Here is a 13,309-nt window from a genome sequence, read left to right as displayed (position 1 = left end):
GTTAATGGAGTGCTTTAACCATGTTTAAAGAAGTACTAACATAGTGTCATCTTTTCAGCTTCCAAAGGCCCTTATTAGTCCTTGTTGACAGAAACATAGATTTAGCAACTCCTCTACATCATACTTGGACATACCAAGCTTTAGTGCATGATGTTCTGGTAAGGATAAATCTGATTTTGTTACCAAAACTATTTTTTCACTCAGTTTGTTGTTAAAACTTATTATCAGATTTTCTCTTAATCCAAAATCTGTTTTGTCTGTTTTATTTGGAAGTTGTTTTAATAAAGAACAGCTTGGAAGATTTTCTCTAGAAGGTTTATTTAGCAATAATTTCTAAAATGTTTTAAAAGTTGAAATCTTGGTATCATCAGAAGATCACTAATTCAGCAATCCTGGCTTTTTTTTTCAGTAGCTTATGATCTGTATGTTATGTAATATCCAGAATCCATTAAGTGCAATTCATTTTTGAAAAAGAAATGCTTTTTAAGTGTTTTTAAACCAGTTTTGGTTTTAGTTTGAACTTCTAAAAATACTTTTTCCCATTTTTCTCCACAAGGTGGTGTAGGTGTTCAATGCAGAGTGGTACACAGTCCCACTGTAAGGAATCGAAACCAGACTTTTTTTTTTTATTCAGATAACCTTAAGCTGCCTTTATTACCTCAAGATTATTTTATAAAACCAATAGTAGAAATGTACTTGAATGACAGCTCATTCTGTTTACCTCAGATTTGTGCATTTTGTGTATAAGTGTGGAGTGAATAATTAAAAAAAAAAAAGAGTAAGAGTAATAGTCATCTGGAGGTTTTTTTTATGTGCTGAGAGTTATTTGTGGAAATAATTTCAATATCTAGCTTTGAGAAGTATTTTGGATTTATTTATTGAGACTGTTAGAGGCATACATGAAATATGCACATGCACGTATGTGTTGATATACAAAGTTGATGGTGAACTGCACAGCCATCCATAGTGTCCAGAAACTTGCGTTGCTACAATGAAAATATTTCAGCACTAATATAATGTTTTAGGGCACTTGTAAATTTTATTTTATGTAATTAATTCATTATCACAAGTCCTCTCATCTTAAACTTAAGAGTGCTTTCTGCAAATAACAATTTTTGGCCTAGTTTCTTTAGGAAAAGAGTACCTGAAAAAAACACAGTTTACACTGAGTCTTCTCCAGTAAGTGTTGAACTGGCTAGAGACTTGCAGGTAGAAGTAGTGAATTTCTACAGGTTTCTTTTTAAAGTAGTGTTGGGTGGCCTCAAGCATGAGTTGAGATAGGACTTCAGTTCATCAAGACACAGAGTGATCAAAGATGTACTGGAAGCTGAGGACAACTAGTGCTACAAATCTGGTGGGGTATTGGAATAACACTGGCAGACTTACTCAAAGATATTGGATCTCTACTGTATCAGGCTTCTGTAGTTTCTCTGGACCAACCTGTTAAATGTTGCATCTTAAAAGTGCACAGATTAGGAATTTTTTTAGTGAAATTGAAACCAAGTGGTCTGTGGTTCCACAACAGGGGCAAAAGTTTAATTTCAAAACTAATCAAGTTATTCACCTTAAAGGCAAGCTTGCCAAACTTCGCATACGGAGCGTAATATTTCATGAAATAACTGCAGTAGTCTTTTAAGAGACCATAAATTGTAACCATGAAATTGTTACCAAGATGTTGATTATGTTAACTATACTTTCAAACAAACTGGGTTTTGTTTAAGGTCTCAGTTACAATAGTCCAGGAATGCTGTGCAGTGTTGAACTACCCAGGCACAAAGTTGAGTGCTGCATCTATTGAGATTATAACCATGCTGTTTCTACACATAAACACGCTTACATGAGGAGATTTCTATTTATGAATAAAAAGCCTTTCATCAGTGGATACAGAAAAATAGGAGGCATGGCTAGAAAGCCTTATGGGACAAAATGGTGAGTTGAAAGGAAGAGCACTAATCAAGAAGAATTATTTTAGGAAAACTTGTAAATGCCAAAACTAACTTGAAAACACAGGTCACTGGTGAGTTAAAACGATCCAAAACATAGATCTCCATTAAAAATTACAGCTATATATGCAGTCAGATTAATTTGTCGGATTAATTTTTTTTCTATTCAAGTTTTTATCAAATACATGTACTTGAAATATACTCATTTTTTTGCTGAAACATTAAACACCTCTTGTAAGATGAGGTTTGTGCTCATCAACTGCATGTGTTTCCTTTGAGTAGCTACTTGGTTATATTTCTATTCTGGCACGGATCAGTTGTAGTATTTAAGTCCCTGCCAAGGGATAACTAGAAACATTTTAAAACTTTATTTGACAGTTTCACTCACAGTGATCCATTTCTGCATACTTTAATGAATATAATAAAGTGATGTTTTATTTCTGGAAAAAAATATCTATTCTAAAAGGTTCATAACAGTTTCTGTGTAGTTGAAGATTTCACTCTATCATTTGTCAAGCAAAGAGCACCTTTGAAGTTTAAAATGTCCTTGAAAAGAGCTAGGACAAAGTCAGCAAGTGGAATACTTGTTAATACTCTTTGTTGAAAACCAGAGAGAATAGGTCAACTGTAGTAAATACAGGGCAGTGAGGGAAAGAACTAGAAGACCCACAGGGAGCAGTGTGGTGATATGAGCATAATTGTGTCCTCTAGCAAAGCAATGTACTTTCAATGTTCATGCATCTGTGGAAGACGAAAAACTATATGGAAAAATAGCAGTTTTGTTGCAAAGTTCTGCTTTATCATGCATTCACTGTTTTACTAGTGCTCAAAAAATTAAGGAAAGAGCTGTGAAAGTGTGGCTAAATAGTTCTCATAGTGAATAATCCAGTTGCTGGTGTCATCAGCTTCGTGGCAGCTTTGATACATATGTTGTGGTTATGTAAGCCAACACACTTAGAAACACTTTTTTTCTGCAACATAGAAACTTTTCTACTTCAAAGTTTTTGGGGAGTTGCTAGAGCACAGTCCTTGCTAAATAGCTCGTTTTCTATGCAGAAAACCGTGTTCAAAGTTCAGCGTCAGAAGAGTGCTTGCATATGAGATAATCAGATGTCTGCATAACATTCATTGACTTGTTTAGTATTGAACTGATTACAGTTCAGTAACTGTGAGTAATTTTGGAGTCCTTATATTGCTGTTATTATCTAGTTAACTAGTAAACTGTTTCCTGCCTTCTTATGAAGTTCAAATAAATAGCTGTGTTAATATTTTTTTAGGAAATATTCTAGAAATTATTTTGTTGAGTATAAAAGACTGAATAAACAATTAAACGGTCAAATATTTACATAAGATTCTTCTTTATTTTAGGATTTCCATTTGAATAGAGTTAACTTGGAAGAATCAGCAGGAACAGAAAGTACTCCAGCAGGTGCTAGACCTAAGAAAAAAAATAAGAAGTCCTACGATTTAACTACATCTGATAAATTCTGGCAAAAGCATAAGGGCAGGTAAGCTGTAAAGGTATGCAGTTTATATTCATTTAGTCAGTATAAATTCTAAGTATTCTTCATGTATGATAGTTCTGTTTTAAGCTTATTTGAAAATATTTTCTAGCTTGGGGGCCATTTTTTTTAAGGTGTATTGGGTGTTGCTGAGATTTCCCCTCAGCAGTCCTCACAGTGCTGTGCTTTGCATTGGTAGCCAGAAAGGTGTCGATAGCACACCAGTGTTTTGGCTACTGCTGAGCAGTGGTCCCACAGCATCAGTGCTGTCTCCCCAGCATTCCCCCTCACCAGCAGGCTAAGGGTGGGCAAGATCTTGGGAGGGGGCATAGGCAGGACAGCTCACCCAAACTGACCAAAGAGGTACTCCATACCTTTCCATACCGTACCATTCCATTCCACTGTTCAGCAATAAAAGCTAAGAGAAGGGAGAAGTGCGCAGCATTCAGTGGGATTTTTTTAAAATGTTTTTCTTCTGGAGCAACTGCTCTGCCTATTGAAGCCCTGCTTTCTGGGAAATGGCCAGACATCATCTGTTGGTGGGAAGTAGAGAATAAAACCTGTCATTTTCCTTTGCTTTCACACATAAGCTTTCCTTTTTTCAACTGCCTGTATCTTGACCCATGACTTTGGAGGTTTTTCTACCTTGCTTCCTCCCCGCCCAGTCTTGCTGAGCAGAGGAGTGATAAAGTCACTTGGTGAGCACCTGGCATGCAACCAGGGTCAAACCACTACATAAGGAATGATCATTGCCAGTATTCATTGTCCATGATAATTGTCTGTTAGATCTTTGTTACAGAGCTCAAAATTGTTCTTACCAAAATTACATAAAATTATTGAAAGTAGTGGCTATATCTTAGGAAGTTTAAGTAAACCTACAATAAGAAAGGTAAAGTAAACCTACATTATGTCAAGATGTCATTATTTTCAGTGATTTGATTATTCTGCATGATTAGTGTATTGTTATTTCCAAAAAGGTTTTTATTCTCTATTATTTCAATTTGTTGATTTAACTGAGCTTAATGCAGACTATTGCATTAGTCCTTTTCCAGAGGTGGCTGAGTCTGTTCAGCAAGAACTGGAATCTTACAGAGCCCAAGAAGATGAAGTCAAAAGACTTAAAAGTATCATGGTAAGTTTTATCACATTTGTGTGTTTCATGTAAAGCATAATAGGTCTTGTAGAGATGCCTAGCCCACCCTGTCATCCCACAGACAAAAATTTTCATTGTATGCTGAATTTTAGGCATGATACAATCTTAAAAGTAGGACTAGAAGTACCATATTTCATGAGAAGTTTCAATTTCTTGTTCATTTGTGTTGCAATTATATGACTTCCATAGTAACTGAAAAACACAATCCAGACATTAATACCATTATGAGAAAATAGATTCTAAATGTACTGATTTTATCTGCGTGCGTGATATTTGTATTTATTATGACTATTTTTATTCCTCTTTTCAAACCCTTCCTCAAAACCCAGGGCATTGAAGGGGAGGATGAAGGAGCAATAAGTATGCTTTCAGATAATACAGCTAAGCTAACTTCAGCTGTCAGGTAAGTAGTCAATAATGCATTGTTGTTGTTTAATTAATCTGTGAACCATTTCTATTTTTTTCTGTTATTGTGCTTTTAGTATTCTTTGAAATAAATATCTTTAAATGGAGGCTGTTCAGATTTATAATATAGTCTAAATGCTTTATAATTCTGATAAAGTTAAATGCAGTGTCCTAAACCAGTGCTTGCATATGTAACTTCTTCAGTGTGTTTGACTTTGGAGTCTTTCCTCAGCAAAGACAAGTAATCTAAGTACATCACAGATTTGCTTGCACGTTTCCACCAAAATCCCCAACCTCTGCATTCTTTCATTAAAAAAAAGTAGTGAAATCCCCTTCTTCAGGTATGGTTATGAAAATCATTGCATCTATACGTTGTCTTTTTTAGTTCCAACCTATTCTGTAATTTTAGATTTTAATAGCTTTTAAAAGCCTTTTCCAACCCAGACTGTTCCATAATTCTGTAAGTTTTTTTGTACCTACTGTATACAGTGCACAATTCAACTAACAGTGCAAATCAGCAGGTTAGTTTGTATTTAATCTCTTCAGCTCTCTTCCAGAACTTCTGGAAAAGAAGAGGCTCATTGATCTTCATACAAATGTTGCAACAGCCGTTTTGGAGCACATAAAGGTACAATTGCTCTCTAACTTGAGTTTTCTGTCAGTAGTACTTCTTTAAGTTAAGGAATATATTTAAGGCATTGAAGATAAGAAAATGAGCCTTCTCAGTGTGCTACTTTTTCAGAATTCACTGTGTAGCATTACTTAGTGTTGAAGGGCGAGAAAGAATGAATTTTGAATGCCTCTGCATGGAAAGCAAAGAACACCAGTTCTTTTCTTATCAGAATTTACTAGTATAGTCTCATTTTTTAATGGCAGCCACAACTGTTATTGTGGGTTGAAGTCTTTCAAAAATAAGTTTATGATGGAAGTGTTTTGTTTATTTTAGAGATGCATCATGGCAATTAATTACTTCAGTCTAAGCCATCTTCTGTTCTGTATGTGTTTGTCAGAAGGGCACCATTGACTGCTCACCAACAAAACTCATACCCAGAGATGTGGCAATAATGATGCAAGTTACTGAAGTGGTCTTTCCAGCAGGGTCTGTGTTAGATGTTTTCACAGCATGAAAACAGAAATTGTAGATGAGGCTTTCAGAAACACTGAAATTCTTTTCAGTTTTGGAAGGTATTTCAAAATCCAAGTCTCACTGAAAATCAGTAATTAGAGAGTTTTACCGTGTTTTGAAGCTAGCTTTAACATTTGTAAAGAATGTAGCATCTGTCCTCAGTTATTATTGCGACTGAATTTTTTTTTAAGTACTCCATATGAACAAAGGATTAATTCTGCAATTACATGAATAAATTCATTTTACATATTTATAAAGTTGGAGAAGAAGTAATAAGTGTCTGTGCTTAGCTCATTACTGTAGGGGCTAGTATATGGGCTTTTACACTATTAGGTATGTCAGGTTTCATATCTGACAATTTAAAAGCAGTACTTTAACACCACTGAAAAAAAATTGAAGTCAACAATATTAATATTTTGATGCCCTGAGTGTAAATTCACTTTTCCAGGAGAGATGCTGGCATGATAATGGCAGACCTAGACCAGTAGTATTCTATATATGATTTGTTGGTTGAAAAACAAATTTCAGAGCAAGATGTAGAATGGCAGTAACATCAGTTTGGCTTTCCAGTATCCTGTTGGCAATGAGCTGGAGTCAGATGCATTAAATGATAGCAGCACACTTGATTACCTGGAGGTGGAAGGAATTGCCTTATCTGGGCACTGAGCCAGCCCTTGGCTTGCTGCTCTGATAGGGAGCCTGCTATTAGGAAGCGCCCTAGGAGTGGCGGTCCATTCCTCTATGATTCTTATTTCTGGTACTGCAGGGTGCTCAGGCTCTTTACCTTCTTATTGTATAAATGTCAAAGAAAATTGTGAGACAAATGGCCATGCAGTTTCCTCAATATATTGATATGTACATCTCCATCATCTTTTGATTTAGAAAGCATCAGTTCATCTCCAGATATTTAGGAAACTTTTAAACTAATGCAGACCAACATGTTTTTTCTATTGAAATTTGCCTATGGTAAAGCCTTTTAACTAAATCAATGTAAAGTTTATTCCAACTGCTTTCTCCTGACCATTCTCTCCTCTCTTTTCACCCTCCAGTGTTAGAAAATGTATCTTTCAATCTTGAGCTGTGGAATTTTAGTATTCAGGATGTTATGCTACCTAATGGATTCCTCAAAAATACTCTCAAAAAGGGCAGTGTCTCATCCAGTACTTTTAAAAGAAATTCTGATGAGACATTGACTCTGTGGTTAATAGCTTTTATACACAGTTAAATAATGAAACCAGATTAGGATAAGGCTGAATGTTTTTTGCAAGTAAGTGCTGAGGTCATGAGTATCAGGTAAGGCACCATGCTCTTCTTCAGGTTACTATATTGTCACTTCTAAAATAATCAGGAAGTGCATTCATACTTTAAAATAGACTATTTGCATTATCCAGTATGGGGTTTTACTGTATTAATTATTTGAACATTTTCTTTACTACATATGCAAAGAATGCAACAAGACCTGCTTTAGATATACTAAGTGAATTTAGTTTTTCTTGTGGTCATATTTTAATGTTCAGTTTACAGCTGCTTTCCACATTCTCTTGGATCATTTTCTGATTCACAGCAAGAGGAAACCAGAAATTAATCACATACTTACGGCTCCTGGCAGTTTTTTGGCTTAAGTTTTTAGTGAAATAACGGAAAGTATGCATCACTTTTTCAAGAAGCAAACCATCAAGTATTTATTGTCAGTGCTTAGAACAAATGCATCCTTGTTTTGCATTTATTGGTTTTTCCTCTGCTGAAACTGATGACGGAAGGACTGGACCCAACAGACAACAGATTTAGAGCTAGGGTTGCCAATCTAGCTGCTTTAAAGTTTCAAGTAATGCTTATCTTTGCATGTCATTCTAATATGAACAGAATTACTGGTGTATGTTAGATCGTGAATATAAAAAGATGCACACATGCAATTTTCTAAAATGATGGTTGGGGGTAGATTAGATAACCTCTTGCTAGAATTCTACAGATGTGAATTTAAGTGGCAGATTTTTATATGTATTGTTGTCTTCTTAAATTACTCATGTTTGCTTGGTAAAGGGTTTTTTTAATTCCTACATGGTTTTATTATGTATCTCTACTTCTGCTTGATCTCAAGGTCTGATACTTTGAATGATCTCTTAATTGGCATCCACTTAATAGGGAGTGACAATAGCCTTTCAAGTTTCCAAATTCATATTTTTAAAGGAATTCCACTATTTTAAGTATTCTGTTTTAAATAAGGTTACATTTTGGTCTTACACCATGTGAAATAGTATGTGTTTGTGTAATACGTATGTCATAGTGGGCCAGGCTGTTTTTCGGTAGTTCAGAACTGATAATTCAGTAACCTAGTAAGAACAGCTTTTTCTGAGTTCAGTTACAGTGACCTTCCTACCATTATTCTATGCAGTTCAGTGAAAAGGAGTTGGCTGTGTCTGCCACTCCCAGCCTTCTGCCAGAGTTTCTCTTCCTCTGATAGCAGCACACTATAATTACCTGACCAGCCTCCCTCATTCTGGAGGCAGTTATTTCTGGTTGTTCTCTGTCAGCATCTTTGAAAAAGACCTCAGATAGTTTCTTAGAAAATGTCTTCTCTCTTCTGCATATTCTCTCTCTCTCTAAAATTAAGAACTTTTGTAGCATAAAGAGGATAGAAGAGCTTCCAGCACGTCTTTACAAAAATTACCATCTAAGAGATTTTAATGGGTCCTGCTTCCACTTACTTGCTTTAAAAAGAAGGAATTTTGTGTTTTGGCGTACTGTGCTCAAGTAGACTTTACCAATGCACTTCAGTAATTTTCCCTAAAATAAGTTTTGGCTTATGAACAGCCTATTTCTAAAGATGATAAGTTGAAAGCTTTCACAAATATATATATATTTTTTTTTTTTAAAGCAAGCTGAAGTGTTGCACTTTAACTGCAATATAGAATTCTGTTCCTGAAAGGGCAGACAGAAAGGTCTCTTGAATGAGATTGGCATGGAACAAGATGTCATAGTCAAGAAAGTCAAAAGCAGGAGGCAGAAAAGGAATAACTGTAAATGTAAATGCATCTTTATTTTATTATTTTTATTATTACTGATTTTCTTCACATTCCTTGCCAGTTTGGCACCCATAAGAACATATTCTTTGCTATGTTTTTTATTGAATCTACAGGATTGTTTAGCTCCTATTCCCCAGCTTTTCCTCTGTCTGTGAGTTTGTCATTGAGTGAGCAAAATTGCACTTATTTAAATTAAATGGGACATCTGCCTCTTAAGGACCTGTTAGACAAGTTGGCTCTTCGAGAAGTAACTGTCTCATTGATGTGGCATATCTGGGATATCTGTCAAAAGGTAACTAGTAGTGTTTAAGGCTACTCAGTAACCCATATGAAATTTGATTAGGTGTCCACCTAATTCCTAACAAACCAATATAAGAAAAATATTGCCATAATTAGATCTTTGCTAGTAACTTTTGTTAGTTATCTAGTGAAGAAGCAGCTGAGTAGACTTACCGTATTGATCCATCTCTTTAGTTTGTCACATCAGACAGAGTCTCAAATGTTTTACATTGCTGCTTACCTCTGATGTCCCTATTGTGGATAGAAAAGAAATAGCAGATTGAAAAAAACAATGTAGACCTGAAGTTTTGGGATTTTCAGTTTGGGGTTTTTTCCCCCCAAAGAGTGCTAAGTTCACACTTCAAAAGTAATTGTGCCAAATTTTTGAAGAGAGTGAGTGTACGTGTATCGTTAATGTTTCAGTTTAGGCTCAAAGTATAGCATATACATGCAACCAGTGCGTTTTCTTTGCTGCTGGTAATCTGTTTTGTTCAGCAGCCATAGTCAAACAGTCATAAAGTTGCACATGGCTGAGAAGAATTTTACCTAGTGTGTGCTCCAAGTAAGTTAACAATTGTCAATCTGTTCTTAAAATTGAAAGTAATTGATGTTTGAATTATGAAATTTTATTTAGAAGTTGATCTGTAAACAAATACAGAGAGTCAGTGAATCTTTTTATGTTGTACATTTTTACATGCCATCTGAATAAATTTCTCGTAAACAGATCACCAGCTAAGATAATACAGGCTTTGCCAAATTCAACAGTAATATATTTAACTTTATAAGATCAAGTTTCCACATTTCAAGACAATCCCCTTTTTATTGGATGCCTTTTGTCGGGGAAAAATATTTTAAACTTAAAAATATTTAATTTAGCCTCACATAACAAGATACTAATGTAGATAAAACACAAAAAGCAAGTGAATGTAATGGAAATACTTTTAAAATTTTACTAGTTTCTTCACAATTGCTTTATGTCTATAGGGAGAATTAAGGAAACTGTAACACATAAAATCTCCAAGGTGCTGTAGAATTGAGGTCTCACATGGTTTACCAGATACCAAATTGCATCTGATGTAAGGTCTTGGAAAAAGGCTGGTAGCTTGGTTCTATTCAGACTTCATACCACTCTTTTAACATAAGCTCAAGGTAAATATAGCTTGAAAGAAGCTCTAGTCCTTTTTTTCCCCTCTCATTTCATGCAACTTCCATGTAGTCATAGTCACTAAATCAACAGAAGACATTCTTCTGCCCTTAAAAGTAGCAGGGGGTCATGTCTGAGTGCTCTTCATGGTAATTTACTTTATAAGCTGTAATTGCAAGCATCCACAAAAGCTTTAAATTAAGTTGTTGCTTTGCAAGTAACTGCTCTTGTCAAGGAGTTCAGTAAGTGATGACTGAGAAATGGAAGCATTGTATAGCTACCTGCATCATAAGCTAACCACAGTATGCTTTCAATATAAAAATATTCTTGTAATTCCTATCTTTTTTACTTTGTTTTCTCTTCTCTAGCTCTTTTTTTGAGGAACTTACAGTACTCAGAAGGTGAAATATCCTGATAGCCTTATGCTAGGAAAGTACCTTTTTTTTTGAGATGTGGTAAAACAACTTTTTTAAAATTCTTTTTTTGTGTGTTCTCAGGAATAATTTTAGTAGAATTCAGAAAAATGTGAGAAACGAACTTTAAAAGTTTTTATGTACTGTCATTACAACAACTAGCACTGAATAAAAGATGCCACAGCAGTTTTAAATGCTTTGGCATTATCAGGCAAAATTTCTCAGATCATTTAACCCAAGAAAAGCAAGGTGACTCTTGCTCACTCTGGCAATATCATTTCAGTCTCACAGCAGCGATGATATGGAGCTAACACACTTCCAAAGCAGCAAGATGGAGATGCACTCTGCCAGTCTTCTGTTTGAGCCAATCCATAGCTGAATGTGTTCAAACATCAGGATTTAGTTAGTTACCAGATACTAAGGTTTTGTAAGCTGAGTAGCTGTAACATTGGTTGTGATGCTCCATTTTAATGCTCAAACACACATAATGATCTGCATTGTAATGGGACATTTTAAAATAAGTTCTGGAGTGCATTTTTCTATTTTTAGCTTGTAAGATCATGATCAATAAGTGCAAAGCTTGTCTGTTTGTGCATATGTGCTGCAATGCAGTCATTACGTGCATGGCCATGTGATGTCTTCCATAAAGCTTTTGCCTTAATAATTTTGTATAGTCCCTGTGCCATCCTCCCTAAAAAGGATTTGCACAATATCTAGATGTCTTATTGTATAATGAGAGACTTTTTTTCCAGTGTTAACAAGATAATCTAATTATAAACTTCTCCATCTTTGGAGTGAGTGAATTATGGCAAGCCTTTGATCTGAGGTAGTATTTCAGTACCAGCCCAAGTTGGCAGTTGCCAACATTTCTTCAGGATGATGCCTTAATGTATAAGGGAATTTCCCATATTAATCTGCATTGAATAATTGTCTTGTGGTCTGAGAGCCTGGAGATTCAGGATAAATTTGATATAATATTCACTTGACCATTATTTTTTCCTTTTACAACATAGCAATGTGTATGATGGCATGTAGTTTTCAGCTGTGGCAAAGTCATAGTTGAAAAGAAAGCTTCTCTTCCAGATCAGTATTCACAGCAGACACCCCTTGCTTAACTTGCTTTTTCACTTCTAGTATGATAATTAAATACACATCAACTTTCTGAGAGCTAATAAAAGCATATTATAATGCAAGCATTAGTTGCTTTTACTGATAATTTATTTTAAAATAAATTTTTAAATATGTATTTATAACTTAAACTACATACCTCTTAAAAGAGAAAATAAATACTCTTTCACAATTTTAAGATGTTAACCCTAACACTTACTCTTAAACAGAGTCGAAAGCTGGATGTGTATTTTGAATATGAGGAAAAAATAATGAGTAAATCCACTCTGGATAAATCTCTTCTGGACATGATTTCTGACCCAGATGGTGAGTACTTTAAATCTGAACTTGGTATAAAATTTGTTAAGCTATACCTGCTTGGATTTCAGGATGCAAGATTTGTAAAAAAAACAGCTTTTGATTGATCTTCAGTAGCAGTCTAGAGAGTTTTTAATGCTTCAGTTGAGTAATATCCAAAATATTAACTCTTCTACAGCTCTACTAAAATCCTATCCTAATCCCTTATTTTTGAAGGTCAATATATTTTATTTTTTGTGCTTTTCCAGTATTTAGTAGTGTAGCATGGCATTCTGTGGTCTGAACAATGCTAATTCTTTAAAATCCTACTGCATGTTTTATAACATATACATACCTCACGAACACAATGAAAACTTTATAGATTTTAATTAGATCAAGGGACTGTAATGTAGGTAGCTCATGCTTGTGTGAGGAAAGAGATGAATGGGAATGAGATGAATGGGACAAGTGGAAAGAAGGGGCACAAGATTTAAATTGGCCAGTTCACTGGGACTCACCTGAAGCTTTGCATGTGTTGATTCAGCTGTGGCATGTCTGTTTTCATCATGTAAGAGCACGAGCAATGCATCCCAGCTTTTGTGTCAGATATGGGTCATACATATCAGAGCATTGCACACCAGGGGTGTTCGGGTTCTCTATTAGCAGGAGTCACGGGGGTCTTTCTCAGAAAAGCTGATACAAATGACTTCTCAGCTTTTTGTACTATTCCAGCATCAATTCTCCTTTCAATCTGTCACATCCTGATGTGTGTCATAACCCTCTGATGGATTTCAGTATGATTTGTTACCAGTTGGCTGGAAGAAAACAACATGCAGAACAAAATTGTAAAACTTAAATTATGATCTCTGACTTGTCTGCATACTGGCAATTACGTTGGCAAACCTCAAGCATTTAGA

General features: G+C 35.1%; 1 protein-coding gene across 1 annotated transcript in view; it reads left to right on the top strand.

The window, feature by feature from the left end:
- Positions 1-13,309, top strand: part of SCFD1 (sec1 family domain containing 1) — a 49,725-nt gene that overhangs the window by 16,912 nt on the left and 19,504 nt on the right. Inside the window, exons 10-15 of the mRNA XM_053979573.1 lie at positions 59-158; positions 3,312-3,451; positions 4,487-4,577; positions 4,928-5,001; positions 5,550-5,631; positions 12,326-12,422. Of these exons, the coding sequence (XP_053835548.1) occupies positions 59-158; positions 3,312-3,451; positions 4,487-4,577; positions 4,928-5,001; positions 5,550-5,631; positions 12,326-12,422 (584 nt within the window). The remainder of the gene's footprint in view (positions 1-58; positions 159-3,311; positions 3,452-4,486; positions 4,578-4,927; positions 5,002-5,549; positions 5,632-12,325; positions 12,423-13,309) is intronic.

The sequence above is a fragment of the Vidua macroura genome, chromosome 6, assembly GCF_024509145.1.
Source record: "Vidua macroura isolate BioBank_ID:100142 chromosome 6, ASM2450914v1, whole genome shotgun sequence".
NCBI lineage: Eukaryota > Metazoa > Chordata > Aves > Passeriformes > Viduidae > Vidua > Vidua macroura.
Note: the sequence above shows the minus strand (reverse complement) of the source record. Positions and strands in the feature narration are given on the sequence as shown.